General features: G+C 42.7%; 2 protein-coding genes and 1 long non-coding RNA gene across 5 annotated transcripts in view; 1 reads left to right on the top strand and 2 right to left on the bottom strand.

Annotated features, from left to right (window-relative positions):
* LOC115157573 (CTD small phosphatase-like protein) overlaps positions 1–9,562 on the top strand; it is a 42,854-nt gene extending 33,292 nt beyond the window's left edge. For both annotated transcript variants that reach the window (XM_029705951.1, XM_029705950.1), the window contains 5 exons: positions 206–307; positions 3,184–3,240; positions 6,030–6,122; positions 7,319–7,504; positions 7,741–9,562. In XM_029705951.1, the coding sequence (XP_029561811.1) occupies positions 206–307; positions 3,184–3,240; positions 6,030–6,122; positions 7,319–7,504; positions 7,741–7,866 (564 nt within the window). In that variant the 3' untranslated portion in view covers positions 7,867–9,562. The remainder of the gene's footprint in view (positions 1–205; positions 308–3,183; positions 3,241–6,029; positions 6,123–7,318; positions 7,505–7,740) is intronic.
* Positions 9,454–9,796, bottom strand: LOC115157574 (uncharacterized). The gene is made up of 2 exons (XR_003868479.1): positions 9,760–9,796; positions 9,454–9,716 (listed from the first exon to the last, which is right to left on the bottom strand). It is a non-coding gene; the product is annotated as an uncharacterized LOC115157574 (long non-coding RNA).
* A 7,126-nt stretch (positions 9,797–16,922) lies between these two features.
* The window catches only part of plcd1b (phospholipase C, delta 1b), a 40,565-nt gene continuing 35,658 nt past the window's right edge, over positions 16,923–21,829 (bottom strand). Inside the window, exons 14-16 of one of the 2 annotated variants that reach the window (XM_029705949.1) lie at positions 21,398–21,530; positions 21,117–21,266; positions 16,923–17,325 (exon numbers count right to left, since the gene is read on the bottom strand). In XM_029705949.1, coding sequence (XP_029561809.1) covers positions 17,237–17,325; positions 21,117–21,266; positions 21,398–21,530 — 372 coding nt within the window. In that variant the 3' untranslated portion in view covers positions 16,923–17,236. The remainder of the gene's footprint in view (positions 17,326–21,116; positions 21,267–21,397; positions 21,531–21,829) is intronic. The other variant, XM_029705948.1, reaches the window with a different exon arrangement.

Genomic DNA, 21,829 nt, shown 5'->3' with positions numbered 1-21,829 from the left:
CTCTTTCTCACCTCTTTCTCACCTCTCTCTTTCTCTTCTCTCTCTCACTTTCTCTCCTCTCTTTCTCTCCTCTTTATCTCCTCTTTCCCTCCTCTCTCCTCTCTCTCTCCTCTCTTTCTCTCCTCTCTTTCTCTACTCTACCTCCATCTCTCTACCTCCATCTCTCTCTCTCTCTAACATATAATATCTTCTCTCTCTCCTTCAGCCTCCAGCCAGATTCCTCCTACCAGAGATGAACATATCAGACTATGGGAAGAAGTGTGTAGTGATTGACTTGGATGAGACGTTGGTACACAGCTCATTCAAGGTAAAAAAAAATATATAAATACAAATTAAGCCCTGGTAGGCTGGTATTATCAATGTACAGTTTTCATGTCTTATGTTAGATTATTTCTGCAAAACCAATTTTCCTCTGAGACAAAGTTGAATTCGGTACTCGGCTCATTCAAGGTAAAAAGCCTTAGCATCTAACTTTATTTAAAAAATATTAACACTACATATTGTGCTCTTGTGTGGCCATGATGTCCGAGGAGAAAAGGGGTTAGAAAAGTGTAGTAACTTTGTTGTAATATGGCTAACAGAGGCGGTGGCTGTTTCACCATTTTTAATGATACCTGCTTTAATTCTCCCCTCATCAGCCTTCATAGGCACCCGAGTGGCGCAGCGGTCTAAGGCACTGCATCTCAGTGCTAGAGGCGTCACTACAGACACCCTAGGTTCGATTCCAGGCTGTATCACAACCGGCCGTGATTGGGAGTCCCATAGGGTGACGAACAATTTGGCCCCAGTGTCGTCTGGGTTTGGCCGGTGTAGGCAGTCATTGTAAATAAAAATGTATTCTTAACTGACTTGCCTGGTTAAATACAAATCAATAGAATGTTGAATGAGGCTTATCTTGCCTTTGTCATAATGTGTAGACTTAACCTACGTAGTGTATAACAGTTTCCTCTTTACTTTCAGTTCCCCTAGATCCACTGCTCTCATTCTGTTCATTGTAATCATGTAGGGCTACACGTACATTAGACCGTGTGTTTGTAAAGTACTTAGTTCTGAGCCATTCATTTTTCGCTTTTTAATAAACAACTAATTGACAGACGTCGGTTCAGTTATTTGAATTCCATTTTGTTTGTTTTTTTTCTTCCTGAGAGCTCAGTGCACGCATTGCAGTGTTTCTCTAGAGATTGATCAGATACAACCTGAACTGTGCGATGTAGTAGGGAGTTGTAGTTTCCAACAAGCCAAATTCTATATAGTTTAGCGCATAAAACGTGGTAATTAACTACAATAACCATAATCCATTGCGCGCGTACTTGTCCGGTCTGTGTTACTTTTACGACTACTACAGAAGAGAGAAGAATGCGCGATCGTGAGGTGATATAGAGAGCAGCTGTTGCTTAGCGACGTATCGTGAGGTGATAGAGAGCAGCTGTTGCTTAGCGACATATCGTGAGGTGATATAGAGAGCAGCTGTTGCTTAGCGACGTATCGTGAGGTGATATAGAGAGCAGCTGTTGCTTAGCGACGTATCGTGAGGTGATATAGAGAGCAGCTGTTGCTTAGCGACGTATCGTGAGGTGATATAGAGAGCAGCTGTTGCTTAGCGACGTATCGTGAGGTGATATAGAGAGCAGCTGTTGCTTCACCAGGTATCTCTACCTGAAAATGTATGATCTAGGTGGTTGATAGTTGGTATTCAGCAGTCATAAAAGTATGCCTTATTTAGTTTGAACAACTACTAAATAGTGACTTTGTCAGACAGCAGCTCTATAGAGATGAGATGATGACTTGGAATGAAATAATAAAGTCATCAAATAAGACAAATGTAATATATAAAACAACTGAAATATATAAAGTGATCAGTAGTAATGGGCAGTCACTACCCTCATGGGACTTTTATTAGTTGTTTTATTCTGTGTTACAGCATTCAACCCAAATAATTGAAACCGAAATTGAAAACTGTGATTTTATTTTTTTAAAGAATCGAACCGACTTCAAAAAGCACTTCTCTCGTCACTGAAAGCAGTCTGAGCTGCAGATAAAACAACAGAGAGCGAGTCACTGTTTCCTTAAACCTTTACAGACCTCTGTGTTCCTCCTCAACAACTTCCAGTAGGACAGATCCAGGCTGTGTCTGCTGTGATCTAGCAGCACTGTGTGTTTTGTAAAGCAGTCTGAGTTTATAGATAACCAACTCTGAGAGTGTTCTGGGAAAGAAGTCATTTTTAAAGGTAGCTAACTAGTTAGTGCAAAACAAGCTGCCGGCACACCTGACATGTAGATCAGAAGACTCAGAAAAGTCTCCTCTTAGATCCATGCAAATGGAAGTAATTTAATTGGCAAGCTTTTGGTCACAGTAGAGGCTATTTTGTCCCATGTTAGAGAGTCAACAGCAGTAGAGACTGTTCTGTCCCATGTTAGAGAGTCAACAGCGGTAGAGACTGTTCTGTCCCATGTCAGAGAGTCAACAGCAGTAGAGACTGTTCTGTCCCATGTCAGAGAGTCAACAGCAGTAGAGACTGTTCTGTCCCATGTTAGAGAGTCAACGGCAGTAGAGACTGTTCTGTCCCATGTTAGAGTCAACAGCGGTAGAGACTGTTCTGTCCCATGTTAGAGAGTCAACAGCAGTAGAGACTGTTCTGTCCCATGTCAGAGAGTCAACAGCAGTAGAGACTGTTCTGTCCCATGTTAGAGAGTCAACAGCGGTAGAGACTGTTCTGTCCCATGTCAGAGAGTCAACAGCAGTAGAGACTGTTCTGTCCCATGTTAGAGAGTCAACAGCAGTAGCAGGGATAGACTGTAGTTCAGAGAGTCTGACAAACGGTGACCTTGCGTGGCCTCTGGTGTCATTACCCAGAATATCTTTCTCGTAATCCCCCTCTTCTTCTCTTCCTCTCTTTTACTTGGTACAGTTTCTCTCTCTCTCTCTCTCTGTCATAGTTTGTTAGAGAGAAAGACAGAGAGATTTGTTTTGGCGGAAAAAGGGAAGGAGGAGGAGAATAATACTTAAAAGGGGGCAGGAGAAGATTAGTATTCCTTTCTTGACGGCGACTGAATGGGTGTGCTAGCCTAAAATCTACGGCACGGTGCAAGCTCTCCCTCTGCTGTGTGACTGTTGTATTACACCACTGTGGAACAGTTTCTGAGACACTCTGACATGTTGTGTTTTATCTCTTCTCTCTGCAGCCCATTAGCAATGCTGACTTCATAGTCCCAGTGGAGATAGATGGCACTGTTCATCAGGTACTGTAGGATCACTACTGTCTCTGTCTTCATTCACTTTTAAATACTGGTTATTGGATTATGCCCACCCAGAGTCATTAGTGTCTCCAACGGTATTGTCAGAAATGACCAATTTTACTTTTATAGAAGCCACATTTTTAAAAAAGTTATATTTTCACAAGTCTTTCAAAACCCGACCAAATGTTCCACTGTTGCTCCCAGTTCCTCTGAGCTCAACAACTCCGGAGGAGGAGGAAGAGGAGGAGGAGGAGGAGGAGAAAGGTTGTGACCCAGTTCAAGTAATCCAGGATAGGCTGTGTGTATCCTGGTTGGCCTATTCATGATTACTTGTACTGGGTGGCAGCTACTGCTACTGGGAAAGAGGAAGAGGATAGCCGTCTGATTGTTTCACTTAATGTGTGTATGATCAGTGATTGTAGTTGTAATTCTGACTGATTTCAGGTGTATGATCCCAAAACACTGGTTGTAGGTGTAATAGTATGGCATTGGATAAAGCTCAATGTTAAATTCAAATCTCCCTATCATCATATCTGTGAAAAGTTGATTTGCTCATTTTTACCGGATTGGAGATACACAACACGCTCCTCGCCTCTAGTCATGAGCTGTTCGGCAATTACCGAGAACCGCATACTGTATTTTTAACAGGGTCGTTAGCATTAGGAACAAAATACAATACTCCAAATTTGTGTTGACTGTGTCAAGTTACTTTTCAATGTGTTCCGGAAAACCTGAGGTCACCATCCAAGTAAAAAGTAGCCGGGGGGGGGTACAGGTGCACCCAGGTTAAATAACACCAACATCATTGCTTGCCTGCATGACCTTTGTACAGTTAAAAGAAAATGCCATGCTTGCTAACTTGGTTAGCGATGTGACTATTTTCAACACATCAACTGTTTTAGACAACAACAAAAAAAAAAAACATTTTACCAAGCAATATAAATAAATGCTTCGTAGTGAGTGAATGATCAACAAAAGTTTTCTGTTCTCACCAGACTGTCCGTTTTAAATAGTGTCAAGATAATGCATTCACGACCGGGTTTGTAGCGTAAGCTTTAACGTCACCGCCTTGGAATCTGAAGGTCCTGGATTAGCTTCTAGGAGGAGACATTTTGACCATCCCCCCCCCCCCCCCCCCCAGTCCCGACACACCCACACGGTGTGCTTATTTTCAGTTATTAGGTGGCTCTTAAAAGAGCATCTTTGAGTGCCATTGGACAGGGACTGTGTGTGTGTGTGTGTGTGTGTGTGTGTGTGTGTGTGTGTGTGTGTGTGTGTGTGTACTACTGCTCATATCTTGCTACTACGGAGGAGACTGGAGATAGAATACGTCATTGCCCTCATCCGTCAGATTCACGCCACCCCCTACGCTACATCCCAGGGACACGCTGCTTAATGACCAGGTGGGAGGATTGTGTTCCCTGAAATGCGTACACCAGCTGATTGACGGAGCGCCCGGCCCTCTCTATGCACTTTTTTTTTCTCTTCATCTTCTTGTCTCACTGGAACATCCAGCGCTGCGCGATATCAAGAGAGGACCACCGTCGTCCCGGGGAACATTCGGATGACCGCCTCTAAATCTGTGTATCAGCCGCACCTGCGCCGTCCCCTCGGTTTAATCCCAAGACGTTTCCAGCGAGGTGGATGACCAGGATGTCAAGGGGGGAGAAGTAGCACAGTCCCTCTGCTGGCGCAGAACACAGAGCAGTTTGTGCCACTCCATGCCTTGCTCTCCCGAGCCACTTAATGTGACAGTCAATGTATTATGGGTTTGGGGTCAAAACGTTTACACAGATCAGACACGGACAGAGTAGAATTAGCTGTTTCACAGGTGTTTATTAAAATAATAGTCCAAAAGAAAAGGTCTCCCCCATGAGACCCTCTCCGGGATACCGTCTTCTGTGCTACGGGGGGATCAAAAACTGAACTCCCTCCTGTTACCGTCCCCAACTATATAGGAGTCCTTTCCTCCCCCAGTCTCTCTCTCTCTGTGTGCTGCCCTTCTGGCAGCTTTATGGGACTTGTACAGCTGGTGAGCAATCAGCCCTTGATTACTCACCAATCCCCAATCAGCCCCAATTAGTCCTGGGCGGAGAGCCCGTCGAGACCTGGCACGTCCAACAGATGGAGCCATCGCCTTGTGATGTATACTCCGTCTGTCACCAGGCCTCGACGAGTCTCCCCCTGGTGGCTGACCTGCTGTACGCCACAGTATGTAAACAGTTAATGGGTAGGCTACATGGTGATTATTGTGTATTTTCCAGGAACTTCCTCTTATTGTCTTGTTAACTGGAACATTTTCCCTGATCTCTTTTTTTCTCCTTATTGGCTTAAATGGGTTTCTGTTTTTTTTGTAGTTTTTTTCGCTTCCCTATGTAAAATCAGCTATTAATGTTAAATAAGTACTAACTACATTATTTCTGTTGCCATTAGTTATGTTGGTGTACTTTTTACTTGACTTGTATTGCTGTGTTATGATGTATTATAATGTTGTGTTTTACACCTTCTGGTGTAAAAACCAAGGAAATTAGATGATTAGGCTCTTTTGAGAAGGTTTGAATCCTAAGCAACCTGCATCTACAATGTTTGAAGTGCAATAGACCAATATACAGTAGCTTCTGTAGTAGGTAAAAGCTGTGTGTTGAAAAAACCTTGGTAGAGCATGGGTGGGGTAGGCATTGTGGTGCTCATGTGAATTTCCTTTCTTTTTCTGCTTCAGACCAATGCCTACTTCTCACATAAAACACGTGTTTTTTAGTTGTGAATCATCCTATATTAATCTGTGGTTGCAGGTTTACGTGCTGAAGAGACCTCATGTGGATGAGTTCCTGCAGAAGATGGGAGAGCTGTTTGAATGTGTTCTGTTCACGGCTAGTCTCGCAAAGGTACTTTCAACAACTCTAATCCTTTGTCATTTCTCTGAAATACTCTAGTAGTCTACTATAGGGAATAGGGTGCATACTCTAGTAGTCTACTATAGGGAATAGGGTGCATACTCTAGTAGTCCACTATAGGGAATAGGGTGCATACTCTAGTAGTCCACTATAGGGAATAGGGTGCATACTCTAGTAGTCTACTATAGGGAATAGGGTGCATACTCTAGTAGTCTACTATAGGGAATTGGGTGCATACTCTAGTAGTCTACTATAGGGAATTGGGTGGGTACTCTCGTAGTCTACTATAGGGAATAGGGTGGGTACTCTCGTAGTCTACTATAGGGAATAGGGTGCGTACTCTAGTAGTCTACTATAGGAAATAGGGTGCGTACTCTAGTAGTCCACTATAGGGAATAGGGTGCCATTTGGAACATGGCTCTGTTCTCATTGTTTTGGTTTCTGTTTCTTCTGCTCCCCTGTCTTCTGTCCCACCTTCTGTCTTCTGTTCTGCCTGTGTTAATATCTATCTACTCCCTTCTGTTCTCCCTGTGTTAATATCTATCTACTCCCTTCTGTTCTCCCTGTGTTAATATCTATCTACTCCCTTCTGTTCTCCCTGTGTTAATATCTATCTACTCCCTTCTGTTCTCCCTGTGTTAATATCTATCTACTCCCTTCTGTTCTTCCTGCGTTAATATCGATCTACTCCCTCCTCTTGTCCATCTCTTTGAGCCGTTCTCTGTCTGTCAACTTCTGATGCATGATGGGCAAGTGTCAACTGTCTGTGTGGTAAATGAGCGTCTCCCATTTTCAAAGTGTCCTACCCTTCAGTAGTGGGATCTCTCTGTCGTACGGAGACTAGCAACCATGTCAGTAAGCAGCTGCATTAAATCACTAAGATGTGCTAGTCTTCAGTAGTGGGATCTCTCTGTCGTACGGAGACTAGCAACCATGTCAGTAAGCAGCTGCATTAAATCACTAAGATGTGCTAGTCTAGCCTGGGTACCAGTCTGTTTGTGTCATCATGTCACTCCTTTTCGTGCCAAAGGTTTGGTAGCATGATTGCACTAACAGGCTAGTGGTAGTTGTAACATGGTAGCTTCAGAGATTCCTGCTTCCATCTCTGTACAGTGTCTTCTTTCACCTTTTGACGTCTGTACTGTCTGACCCCTGACCTGTAACCTTTTTGACCCGTGTGTGTCCAGTATGCTGACCCTGTGGCGGATCTTCTGGACCAGTGGGGTGTGTTCCGAGCCCGTCTGTTCAGGGAGTCATGTGTGTTTCACCGGGGGAACTATGTTAAGGACCTGAGCAGGCTGGGTAGAGAGCTCAGTAACGTCATCATACTGGACAACTCTCCTGCCTCCTACATCTTCCACCCGGAGAACGCTGTGAGTTCATTAGTTACGCCTGTGTATAGCAGACAATTCTCCTGCCACTGGCCGAATGATCTTCCCTGGGAGCTACTGGCTCCGCCAGGTTTTTGTTCCAGCCCTGCTCTAACACACGCGATTCTTCTAATCAGCTGCTGATCTAGACGTTGATCACTTGAATCAGGTGTGTTTGGTGCAGGGCCTTTACACCCAGTAGACCCAACTGAACCAGCATGTGCTGTCTGTCTCCTCAGGTGCCGGTCCAGTCGTGGTTTGATGATCTGAGCGACACAGAGCTACAGGACCTGCTGCCCTTCTTCGAGGGCCTGAGCAGAGAGGAAGAGGTGTATGGTGTGTTGCAGAACCTCCGTGGCAGGTAGCGTCAGGGTAACACCACCTTCCTCCTTTCTCTCCCTCCCTCTCTCTCGCTCTCTCTCACTGTCTCTTTCTCTCTCACTCTGCCTCTTTAACGACACACCATCGCTCAGGCTTAGACAGATTTCCCGGCCTCCGGCCCCTAGGGGCAACCTGGAGTCACACTGTGGATTGTAGTGGGTAACCCAACACCAGACACCCCAAACAGTACACCTCTCTCCGCTATGGTATCCTCTCCTGGAGGCTGGGGGCTCACTGTAGTCAAGAGTGAAGAATACTCCAACTCCCATGGAGCACAGTGGCGGAATCAGGAAGCTCGACTGTGACATCATCAGTTAGAAGATGTGAGCGGCAGAATGCGGTTCTGATTTGAGGGAATGGACGCAAAGGAAGAAACTCTAGTCTTGTGTTGTCACACCGACTAAAACAGGCAGAGTTGTTACTTTTAACCAAAAATCTATATTTTGTGTGGAAATGTTTTTTGTTGTGAAGATATCCGATAAATTCAGTCTGAGTATTAGGTCCTTGTATTGTTGCTATGCATCAGGCAGTTTCTGGTAGTTTGGAAGGACTGTGATTTAATGTTTTCCTTTTCTTACCGAATGAAGTGCCTTGTTTGAATGTGGTTATGAGGAGATATTTTGTACATGGCATATTTGCAGAATACTTCTTCAGTCTTTTTATTGAATTCTGTCTATACTTTAAAATGGAGACCGCTATGATTCTTTATAACAAAGCACTGTTGTTATTTTAGCAGGAGGTTGTCATACCTTGTATTGGTTAGACGTTATATTCTCTTCTATTTGACACCATATAAGTGTTTTATTTTCTCTTTATCTTGCTGTCTTCACTATACCTTAGAATAGTGTATTATGGTTAATTTGTTTTAAGAAGTAAAGGAATATGTAACTTTCTACATGGCAATTAGGCCGAATTTTGGGAAAACATCCTGAACCATAGTTGAATTTGTGCCAACATTTTTCAATGTATTTATTTTATTCGTTTTTGCCAAACGTCATTTCAATTGATAAAATCTAAGTAGGGGTTTACCTCAGTCTATTTTAAGGAGTTTTGCCAGTTAACGAATGCCATTCAGTTATGTTTTGAAGTGAATGGATCATACTTTGTTAGCAATCCATTTAATTATTTTAGTCTGCTAGTTTTTAACTAGCATGCAAGTCATTTTATTTCTGCACATGGATATAAGTCTAGCAACAAACAAACAAAAATATCCTACAGGAGGCTGTAACCCTTACCAATCCCCCCCCCCCAGTGGTACACTGTTGCCATGGTATCCCTCTCATTGTTTCCAGTGATCTGGGGTGCGTCCCAAATGGCACCCTATTCCCTATTTAGTGCACTACTGTTGACCAGGGCCCATGGTCCAAAGTAGTGCACTACATTGGAGTTAGGGTGTAATTTGGGATGCTGTCCTGATGTTGTACAGTATTCTAATGGGTAGAGTGCCATGTTTCTCCTCACCGCAGTGCCTGACTTGAGTCCTGAGGACACACACTGAAACAGTACTGTAACCATGGGCAATAACTTTCAGGAGACTCAACCTGGGTCAGTGTTAGAGCAGAGTGTTTTACCCCCCCCCCCCCCTTATACCATGTGACCTGATCAGAAAATACTCTGGCCTCGTTGTTATTGGCTATTACTAGGGCCTGTTGTATTGATTTCTTTTAACACCTTACAAAATATAATACAAATTCAACAATTTACAAATACATTTTCAAGAAAAACGGTCACATTCCTCAGCAAGGTGGTCCCCATTCAAGACGTTGAACTGCAAAGAGGCACCAGAACATCCTGTTGTAGCGAACTCCTGTAGGCTGTTCCATACATGGACATCCTGTTGTAGAGAACTCCTGTAGGCTGTTCCATACATGGACAACCTGTTGTAGAGAACTCCTGTAGGCTGTTCCATACATGAGCATCCTGTTGTAGAGAACTCCTGTAGGCTGTTCCATACATGGACATCCTGTTGTAGAGAACTCCTGTAGGCTGTTCCATGCATGGACATCCTGTTGTAGAGAACTCCTGTAGGCTGTTCCATGCATGGACATCCTGTTGTAGAGAACTCCTGTAGGCTGTTCCATACATGGACATCCTGTTGTAGAGAACTCCTGTAGGCTGTTCCATACATGGACATCCTGTTGTAGAGAACTCCTGTAGGCTGTATCATACATGGAATGCAAAGAAACTAAAAGCTGATTGACTTGACTCTCTGATCTGATTACGTTAGGGAAAACTCCTGTCCCTCCCCATCTCATTGTGTAGGAGTCTTAACAGTGAATACAGGTTCTGTTGTAACACTCTGGGCACTGCTAAAGGACCGCAGGATACCTCGGCATGGTAATAATGCCTTAAAGCAATTCTCCGTCATGAATCCCAAGGTATCTAGTCTAGCTGTAAACATCATAGACCAGGAAGAAACACAATCTCCTGACCAATGGGTAAAAGCAGCAGGTGGTCACGTGATCACCTGCTGGGTGTCGACGAGCTGTGCGATTCGTTCGAGAAAAGAAACAGAAAATGATGTTCTGTACAGAGACAATAGGACGGTCACCCACTGCTTTTAATGGTTGGCACAGTGTGTTTAGACCTGAAGGTTTTTACTAGTGATTTTGGCAGGCAGGCTACTGTTGGTAGCTCCTATGGGGTCTTGGGGTACCATATTGTCAACCTGTGGTTGTTGACATGGACATTTTTTAATAATAATGCTTGTGTATTATTGCTGATGATTGGGGTGTCATGCTTTCAAGATGTTACTTGTTTTTAATGCAATGAATGCCCTTTAGTGTAATAGAAAGTGTTATTGGGTTTCACCTCTCTGACAAACTCTCTCTCTCTCTGAAACTGTTGTTCATATCATTGTGATATTTTTCTAGTTACCTTTGTCAGTATTTGGTTTTGAAAAAGTTGCCCGTTTTACCCATTTTTATCCAGCTGGTGTTTTAATTTGTCTTCTCTCAACACGGTAACGTCCCTCTCTCTCTCTGATGACCAACACCTCTAGCACACTGAGAAAACAGGTATTGGTGACGACATCTATTGAATTACGTTTTCAATCAGAACTCTTTTACCTCACATACAGTGCCAGTCAAAAGTTTGGACACACCTACTCGTTCAAGGGTTTTTCTTTATTTTTACTATTTTCTACATTGTAGAATAATGGTGACGACATCAAAAACTATGAAATAACACACATGGAATCACCTAGTAACCAAAAAAGTGTTAAACAAATCAAAATATATTTTAGATTTGAGATTCTTCAAAGTAGCCACTTTTTTGCCTTGATGACAGCTTTGCACACTCTTGGCATTCTCTCAACCAGCTTTTCATTCACTCATCCCAAACCATCTCAATTGGGTTGAGGTCGGGTGATTGTGGAGGCCAGGCCATCTGATACAGCACTCCATCACTCTCCTTCTTGGTCAAATGGGGTCATTGTCCTGTTGAAAAACAAATGATAGTCCCATTAAGCGCAAACCAGATGGGATGGCGTTTCCCTGCAGAATGCTGTGGTAGACATGCTGGTTAAGTGTGCCTTGAATTCTAAATAAATCACTGACTGTGTAACCAGCAAAGCACCGTCACACCTCCATCCTTCACGGTGGGAACCACACATGCGGAGATCATCCGTTCAACTTCTCTGCATCTCACAAAGACACAGCAGGTTGGAACCAAAAAGCTCACATTTTTTGGTTGCAATTTCAGAGACTTGTAACTCTAATGAACCTATCCTCTGCAACAGAGAACTCTGCGTCTTCCTTTCCTGTGGCGGTCCTCATAAGAGCCAGTTTCATTATGGTGCGACTGCACTTTTAAGACACTTTCAAAATTCTTGAAATTTTCCAGATTGACTGACCTTCATGTCTTAAAGTAATGATGGACTGTTGTTTCTCTTTGCTTATTTGAGCTGTTCTTGCCATAATATGGACTTTGGTATTTTACCAAATAGGGCTATCTTCTGTATACCACCCCTACCTTCTCACAACACAACTGTCTCAAACGCATTAAGAAGGACAGAAATTCCACAAATGAACTTTTAACAAGACACACCTGTTAATTGAAATGCATTCCAGGTGACTACCTCATGAAGCTGGTTGAGAGAATTCCAAGTGTGCGCAAAGCTGTCATCAAGGCAAAGGGTGGCTACTTTGAAGAATCTCAAATATAAAATGTATTTTGATTTGTTTAACCCTTTTTTTTGGTTACTATATGATTCCATGTGTGTTATTTCATAGTTTAAATGTCTTTAAACTTTTGACTGGTACTGTATATGAAGACTAGGTGTATGTATGACGTGTCAGACGCTGCATTCAGTCACACACTGTCACACACCTCCTTGTTTAAAACAGTCTTCTACCAGTCTCCGATTTCAACTCACAGGGAAGTTCAGTTGTTATTCTTTGTCAGATTTTTTTTGTTACTTTCTCTTCTAATTGGTGTACTTTTGAGTGTCCATATTTTGTTTTCACCCTGTACTCCCCACACTATCAAGATTTCTTTGCCGTCTTTTAAATGTAATAAAATGTTAATTGCAACCCATACCTTCATACCGCATATTTATTTCATGCCCTACCAACCCATACCGGCCCATACCGGCCCCTACCGGCCCCTACCAACCCATACCGGCCCCTACCAACCCATACCGGCCCCTACCAACCCATACCGGCCCCTACCAACCCATACCGGCCCCTACCAACCCACACCGGCCCCTACCAACCCATACCGGCCCCTACCAACCCATACCGGCCCCTACCAACCCATACCGGCCCCTACCAACCCATACCAACCCATACCGGCCCCTACCAACCCATACCGGCCCCTACCAACCCATACCGGCCCCTACCAACCCATGCCGACCCCTGCCAACCCATGCCGGCCCCTACCAACCCATGCCTACCCCTGCCAGCCCATACCGACCCCTACCAACCCATACCGACCCCTGCCAGCCCATACCGACCCATACTAGCCCTTACCAGCCGCTACCAACCTATACATTCAGGCATGACTTGTGATATTGATTTGTCAGTTGTGATTTAATATATTGCTGAACAGTTTAAAGCTAAGGTATGGCTAGACGATACATTGTTTGATTGAAGCAAAAGGATCGTCAGAGAAGACTGAAGTGAAGACAGATCTGGGCCTGTATTTAGTGCTGATCTAGGATCAGGTCCCCATTTCTTGTTGATTTTATGATTTAAAAGGTAAAACTGATCCTAGATCAGCACTCCTCCTCCTATGAGACTGAATACAGGCCCTGTTGTGACTCCATCTGAGTCTCTCAAACCCCAGCAGGTCAGAGAGGGACATTGCTGTACAGTGGTATATATATATATATTTTTTACAGTATTCATGATTTTGGAGCATATTTCCTTCCTTGTCACAATAAAGCACCTTTTTAAGAAAATAAGAAGTCATGGTTTTTTTTAGCACTTTTTCTCAATTGGTTGAGAAGCCCTTGGCAAGTTGAATCGGTTTTCGCTAAATGACGAATGATTAAGTACAAGTACAAAAGACTATCAACACCTGCTCTTTGCATGACAAGGACTGACCAGGTGAATCCAGGGAAAGCTATGATCTCTTATTGATGTCACTTGTTAAATCCACTTCAATCAGTGTAGACCACAGGAGGTTGGTGGCACCTTAATTGGGGAGGACAAGCTTGTGGTAATAGCTGGAATGGTATCAAGTACTTGAAAGACATTGGTTTCCATGTGTTTGATGCCGTTCCATTCGCTCTGTTCCAGCCATTATTATGAGCCGTCCTCTCATCAGCAGCCTCCACTGGCGTAGATGAAGAGGAGAAGGGTGTAAGGATTTTTAAGCCTTGAGATATGCGTTGTGTAGGCCTATTTTGTGAATGGGCAAGACAAAATATTGAAGTAACTTTTTTTGTAACAGGGTATGGTAGTAGGTGCCAGGCACACCAGTTTGTCAAGAACTGCAACGCTGCTGAGTTTCCTGTGTGTATCAAGAATGGTCCACCACCCAACGGACATCGAGCCAAATTGATACAACTGGGAAGCATTGGAATCAACGTGTGCCACCATCCCCGTGGAACGCTTTGGACACCTAAGAGTTCATGACCCGACTAATTGAGGGCGAGGCAGCTCAATATTGGGGAGAATCTAAAGGCAGAGTGGGGAGTTGAGGAACTACACGGTTACACAGTGCTTGATGTGTTTTGTACTAGAGTCAGTGGTACCCAACTCTACATTGTTTAATAATTACGTTACCCATGGACACAGTAAGTAATATAATATTTCATGAGTGCATTTCCCCACACACTGCTCATAAGTAGTACAGATATTTGGTAGTAACGGTTGAAATAAAAACCATTTGATTAACTACTCGTACTGTGAATTACTGACACCAACTGATAACACAAACAATTCATTTGTTTTCTTAATTTATCAGAGATTGAATTTTCCCAGAACAAATTAAAGATGTATAAATTACACTTGGTTGACATCACATACAGCGCATTTGGAAAGTATTCAGACCCCTTGACTTTTTCCACATTTTGTTATGTTACAGCCTTATTCTAAATGGCTAAAAAAAATTGTTCTCATCAATCTTCACACAATACCTCATAATGACAAAGCAAAAACAGTTTTTTTTAAACATTTTTGCAAATTTATTACAAATAAAAAACTGAAATCATATTTACATAAGTATTCAGACCCTTTACTCAGTACTTTGTTGAAGTACCTTTGGCAGTTATTACAGCCTTGAGTCTTCTTGTGTAGGATGCTACAAGCTTGGCACACATGTATTTAGGTAGTTTCTCCTATTCTTCTCTGCAGATCCACTCCAAGCTCTGTCAGGTTGGATGGGGAGCGTCGCTACACAGCTATTTTCAGGTCTCTCCAGAGATGTTCGATTGGGTTGAAGTCCGGGGTCTGACTGGGCCACTCAAGGACATTCAGAGACTTGTCCCGAAGCCACTCCTGCATTGTCTTGGCTGTGTGCTTAGGGCCATTGTCCTGTTGGAAGGTGAACCTTTGCCTCAGTCTAAAGGTCCTGAGCGCTCTGGAGCAGGTTTTCATCAATGATCTCTGTACTTTGCTCTGTTCATCTTTCCCTCGATCCTGCCTAGTCTCCCAGTCCCTGCCGCTGAAAAACATCCCTACAGCATGACGCTGCCACCACCATGCTTCACCGTAGGGATGGTGCCAGGTTTTCTCCAGACGTGACAAAGAGTTCAATCTTGGTTTCATCAGACCAGAGAATCTTGTTTCTCATAGTCTGAGAGTCCAAGTGGGCTGTCATATGCCTTTTTACTGAGGAATGGCTTCCGTCTGGCCACTACCATAAAGCCTGATTGGTGTAGTGCTGCAGAGATGGTTGACCTTCTGGAAGGCTCTCCCATATCCACAGAGGAACTCTGGAGCTCTGTCATAGTGACCATTGGATACTTGGTAACCTCCCTGACCAAGGCCCTTCTCCCCCGGTTGCTCAGTTTGGCCGGGAGGCCAGCTCCAGGAAGAGTCTTGCTGGTTCCAATCTTCAATTTAAGAATTGGGCTCCCGAGTTGCGCGGCGGTCTAAGGCAGTGCATCGAAGTGCACGAGGCATCACTACAGTCCATGGTTTGAATCCAGGCTGTATCACATCCGGCTATGATTGAGAGTCCCATAGGGCGGCGCACAATTGGTCCAGCGTCGTCCGGGTTTGGCCGGGGTAGGCCGTCATTGTAAATATGGGGTGGCAGGTAGCCTAGTGGTTAGTGAGCTGACAAGGTAAAAATCTGTCTTTCTGCCACCCCCCCTGAACAAGGCAGTTAACCCACTGTTCCTAGGCTGTCATTGTAAATAAGAATTTGTTCTTAACTGACTTGCCTAGTTAAATAAAGGTTACATTTAAAAAAGAATGATGGAGGCCACTGTGTTCTTGGGGACATTCAATGCTGCAGACATTTATTTGGTATCCTTCCCCAGATCTGTGCCTCAACACAATCCTGTCTCGGAGCTCTACGGACAATTCATTCGACCTCATGGCTTGGTTTTTGCTCTGACATGCACTGTCAACTGTGGGACCTTATATAGACAGGTATGTCCCTTTCCAAATCATATCCAATAAATGGAATTTACCACAGGTGGACTCCAATCAAGTTGTAGAAACATCTCAAGGATGATCAATGGAAACAGGATGCACCTGAGCTCAATTTCGAGTCTCATAGCAAAGGGTCTGAATACTTATGTAAATAAGGTATTTCTGTTTGTTTTTTTTTAAATCAAATTTGAAACAATTTCTAAAAACCTCTTCGCTTTGTCATTATGGGGTATTGTGATGTCATTATGGGGTATTGTGATGTCATTATGGGGTATTGTGATGTCATTATGGGGTATTGTTTATAGATTGATGAGGGAAAACATTTCTTTCATTCATTTTAGAAAAAGACTGTAACGTAACAAAATGTGGCAAATGTCAAGGGGCCTGAATACTTTCTGAATGCACTGTAATACAATGTGGATATTGATTCATAAAAACAATAAAATCTGAAACATCTAAGTGCTTCTTTGTAAAAAAAAAACAGTTTCAAGTACTGTTCATTCAATGAATTCTCTTAAAATTGTCATTTGAATACCTTGATTTAAATAAACTGATTATACAACACGGAAAAGAAATGCTGGACATAAAAAAATAAATAAATCCAAAGATCCAAAATGAAAAGTGTTTAACACTATAATAATACCTAGCATACAAAAACAATGATTTGTATAATCTCTGTGAGGTGATGGTTTGATAAACTTGTTCATTTGTCACAATTCCCCAAAATACTAATACAAAAAACTCAAATGGAGTTCTACTGTTACAAATAATCTTCTTCCCTATTCGATAAGCTAATTATAATTGTTTCACAAAAAAATTGAAATTCCCAAGTAAAAACAGTTAAAATCTTCCGCTGGATTCCAGACCGACCCCTAGCCCCGCCTCCCTTGGGCCCAATCCCAAACCTCCCAAACCAACCCCTAGCCCCGCCTCCCTCGGGCCCAATCCCAAACCAACTCCTAGCCCCGCCTCCCTCGGGCCCAATCCCAAACCAACCCCTAGCCCCGCCTCCCTCGGGCCCAATCCCAAACCAACCCCTAGCCCCGCCTCACCTAGGGCCCAATCCCAAACCAACCCCTAGCACCGCCTCCCTCGGGCCCAATCCCAAACCAAACCCTAGCCCCGCCTCACCTAGGGCCAAATCCCAACACATCCCCTAGCCCCTCCTCCCTACAGCACTTACACCTATTCAATAATTTCAGATCAACTCTAGTGCCCTAGGGTGTAGTGGTGTAGGGCTGAAGGTCTGTTTGGGACTGGGCGATAGTCACAGTGGTGATTATGGCACATTCGGACAGGGATTGTTTTAGGCATCCATGATCATGATGTGTACGAACAGTCCTGCTGAGGGAAGGGGGTCTCCTTCCTTGTTGAGTAGCGGCACATGTCTGTATCCTAAACAGAGAGAAGGGTCTCAGTCAATGAACAGTCAGTGTGTATACAGTACCAGTCAACAGTTTGGGCCCCTACTCATTCAAGGGTTTTTTCATTATTTTTACTATTTTCTACATTGTAGAATAATAGTGAAGATGTCAAAACTATGAAATAACACACATGGAATCATGTAGTAACCAAAAAAGTGTTAAACAAATATTCATATATTTCATATTTGAGATTCTTCAAAGTATCCACCCTTTGCCTTGATGACAGATTTGCACACTCTTGGCATTCTCTCAACCAGCTTCATGAGGTAGTCACCTGGAATGCATTTCAATGAATAGTTGTGCCTTGTTAAAAGTTAATTTGTGGAATTTCTTTCCTTCTTAATGTAATGTGTTTGAGCCAATCAGTTGTGTTGTGACAAGGAAGAGGTGGTAAACAGAAGATAGCCCTATTTGGTAAAAGATCAAGTCCATATTATGGCAAGAACAGCTTAAATTAACAAATTAAGCAAAGAGAAACAACAGTCCATTATTACTTTAAGACATGAAGGTCAGTCAATCCGGAAAATTTCAAGAACTTTCAAAGTTTCTTCAAGTGCAATCGGCGCTATGATGAAACTGGCTCTCATGAGGACCGCCACAGGAAAGGAAGAACCAGAGTTACCTCTGCTGCAGAGGATATGTTCATTAGAGTTACCAGCCTCAGAAATTGCAGCCCAAATAAATGATACTTGTATGTTTGAGGAATTTTAATAATGAGATTTTTGTTGTTTTGAATTTGGCGGAATGCACCTTCCCTGGCTGTTGTCATATCGATCCCGCTAACGGGATTCCAGCCATAAGAAGTTTTAACAGGTGTGCCTTGTTAGAAGTTAATTTGTGGAATTTATTTTGTTCGTAATGTAATGTGTTTGAGACAATCAGTTGTGTTGTGACAAGGTAGGGGTGGTATACAGAAGATAGCCCTATTTGGTAAAAGACCAAGTCCATATTATGTCAAGAACAGCTCAATTAAGCAAAGAGAAACAACAGTCCATCGTTACTTTAAGACATGAAGGTCAGTCAATACGGAACATTTCAAGAAATTTTAAAGTTTCTTCAACTGCAGTTGCAAAAACCATCAAGTGCTATGATGAAACTGGCTCTCATGAAGACCGCTACAGGAAAGGAAGACGCAGAGTTATCTCTCTGAGGAGAGTTCATTAGAGTTAACTGCACCTCAGATTGCAGCCCAAATAAATGCTTCACAGAGTTCAAGTAATAGACACATCTCAACATCAACTGTTCAGAGGAGACTGCGTGAATCAGGCCTTCATGGTCGAATTGCTGCAAAGAAACCACTACTAAAGGACACCAATAATAAGAAGAGACGTGCTTTGACATTAGACTGGTGGAAATCTGTCTTTTGGTCTGATGAGTCCAAATTTGAGATTTTTGGTCCCAACCGCCATGTCTTTGTGAGACGCAGAGTAGGTGAACAGATGATCTTTGCAAGTGTAGTTCCCACCGTGAAGCATGGAGGAGGAGGTGTGATGGTGGGGGTACTTTGCTGGTGACACTGTCTGTGATTTATTTAGAATTCAAGGCACACTTAACCAGCATGTCTACCACAGCATTCTGCAGCGATACACCATCCCATCTGGTTTGCGCATAGTGGGACTATCATTTGTTTTTCAAGAGGACAATGACCCAAAACACACCTCCAGGCTGTGTAAGAGCTATTTGACCAAGAAGGAGAGTGATGGAGTGCTGCATTTTTTATTTATTTTTATTTAACCTTTAATTAATTAGGCAAGTCAGTTAAGAACACATTTCTATTTACAATGACGGCTACCCTGGACAAACCCTAACCCGGACAACGCTGGGCCAATTGTGCGCCGCCTGCATCAGATGACCGGCCTCCACAATCACCCAACCTCAACCCAATTAAGATGGTTTGGGATGAGTTGGACCGCAGAGTGAAGGAAAAGCAGCCAACAAGTGCTCAGCATATGTGGGAACTCCTTCAAGACTGTTGGAAAAGCATTCCTCGTGAAGCTGGTTGAGATAATTCCAAGAGTGTGCTTGAAAAGGGTGGCTACTTTGAAGAATATCAAATATAAAATATATTTAGATTTGTTTAACACTTTTTGTGTTACTACATGATTCCATGTGTTATTTCATAGTTTTGATGTATTCACTATTATTGTACAATGTAGAAAATAGTAAAACAATTAAGAAAAACCCTTGAATGAGTAGGTGTGTCCAAACTTTTGACTGGCACTGTAGTTAGAGAGGGAAACAAAGCTTTAATTCTGTACAGCCTCGTCATTATGACAGAGACTCTGTTCTCTGTGTCAGAGAGGAGACAATACTTCCCTATCATCTAGTCACACTGACAGGAAAGGCATAGTGAGTGCTTTCAGTGTTAGTAGATTGAGAATCGTTTCTATCAAAATAAAGAACTGATGGTTGAGTTTGGAACTTTGAGACTTTGGAACAATGAGCCTTTGGAACGATAAGACCTTGGAACGATGAGTCTTGCCAGTGTATTAAAACACTGGAGGAACTCTTAGGAGCTATTACCAACTCACCCATCTCATCTGGCAAAGGGTATAGCTACTGACTAATCTGTAAACTAGTGACTGGCAGGGTATAGCTACTGACTAATCTGTAAACTAGTGAATGGCAGGGTATAGCTACTGACTAATCTGTAAACTAGTGAATGGCAGGGTATAGCTAGTGACTAATCTGTAAACTAGTGAATGGCAGGGTATAGCTACTAACTAATCTGTAAACTAGTGAATGGCAGGGTATAGCTACTGACTAATCTGTAAACTAGTGAATGGCAGGGTATGGCTACTAACTAATATGTAAACTAGTGAATGGGAGGGTCTGAGTACTAACTTACTCATCTGTAAACTGTTGAATGGTATTACTACTAACTTACCCATCTGTAAACTGGTGAGTGGTATTACTACTAACTTACCCATCTGTAAACTGGTGAATGGTATTACTACTAACTTACCCATCTGTAAACTGGTGAATGGTATGACTACTAACTTACCCATCTGTAAACTGGTGAGTGGTATTACTACTAACTTACCCATTTGTAAACTGGTGAATGGTATTACTACTAACTTACCCATTTGTAAACTGGTGAATGGTATTACTACTAACTTACCCATCTGTAAACTGGTGAATGGTATGACTACTAACTTACCCATCTGTAAACTGGTGAGTGGTATTACTACTAACTTACCCATCTGTAAACTGGTGAATGGTATGACTACTAACTTACCCATCTGTAAACTCATCTGTAAACTGGTGAATGGTATACTACTAACTTACCCATCTGTAAACTGGTGAGTGGTATTACTACTAACTTACCCATCTGTAAACTCATCTGTAAACTGGTGAATGGTATACTACTAACTTACCCATCTGTAAACTGGTGAATGGTATTACAACTAACTTACCCATCTGTAAACTGGTGAATGGTATGACTACTAACTTACCCATCTGTAAACTGGTGAATGGTATGACTACTAACTTACCCATCTGTAAACTGGTGAATGGTATGACTACTAACTTACCCATCTGTAAACTGGTGAATGGTATGACTACTAACTTACCCATCTGTAAACTGGTGAATGGTATTACTACTAACTTACCCATCTGTAAACTGGTGAATGGTATGACTACTAACTTACCCATCTGTAAACTGGTGAATGGTATTACTACTAACTTACCCATCTGTAAACTGGTGAATGGTATTACTACTAACTTACCCATCTGTAAACTGGTGAATGACTACTAACTTACCCATCTGTAAACTGGTGAATGGTATGGTGAACTGTCCGACAAAGTCATTATCAGTAACAGAGTCGTGGTCCTCGACCACAAAGCGGACCAGGGCCAGCTCTGGCACATACACATCAAACTGAAAGTTCTCATTCCACATCGGGTTGAAACCTGGGCAGTCCAAAAGCAAGAAAGCACCCATTACACATTGGTATATACATCTACTAGTTAAATGAGCATTGTTGAATTCAGGTCAGAACAGTGTCACTTGCAAAGCACTTTGGGTGTGTGAATTCTCATACCATTGTTCCCGATGTACGGCGTCTCTTTCTCTGCAGTGTCAGCAGGCACCCCATGTATCTCCACTTTGACCAGTGCGTCCACGATGGATGTCTTTTTCTGGTTCACTTTTGGAAGCTGCTGGGCTGAGATGATCTGGGAATAACAAAGGGAGAAAAAAGCTACATGTCAGAGTTTGTCATCATCAATGTGGAAACATGGTCATAACAGAGTGAACGTTGATAACAAACAAGCTATATATCACAAAAATATAATCAAATACAATTTTATTCGTCACATGGCTTCGTAAACAACAGGTGTAGACTAACAGTGAAATGCTGACTTACGGGCCCTTCACAACAATACAGAGAGAAAGAAAATAGAGAAATAATAGAAAAGTAAAACAAGTAATAATAGATACACAAGAAGTAACAATAACTTGGCTAAATGCACGG

Source organism: Salmo trutta, chromosome 21 (genome assembly GCF_901001165.1).
Source record: "Salmo trutta chromosome 21, fSalTru1.1, whole genome shotgun sequence".
In the NCBI taxonomy this organism is placed as follows: domain Eukaryota; kingdom Metazoa; phylum Chordata; class Actinopteri; order Salmoniformes; family Salmonidae; genus Salmo; species Salmo trutta.
Note: the sequence above shows the minus strand (reverse complement) of the source record. Positions and strands in the feature narration are given on the sequence as shown.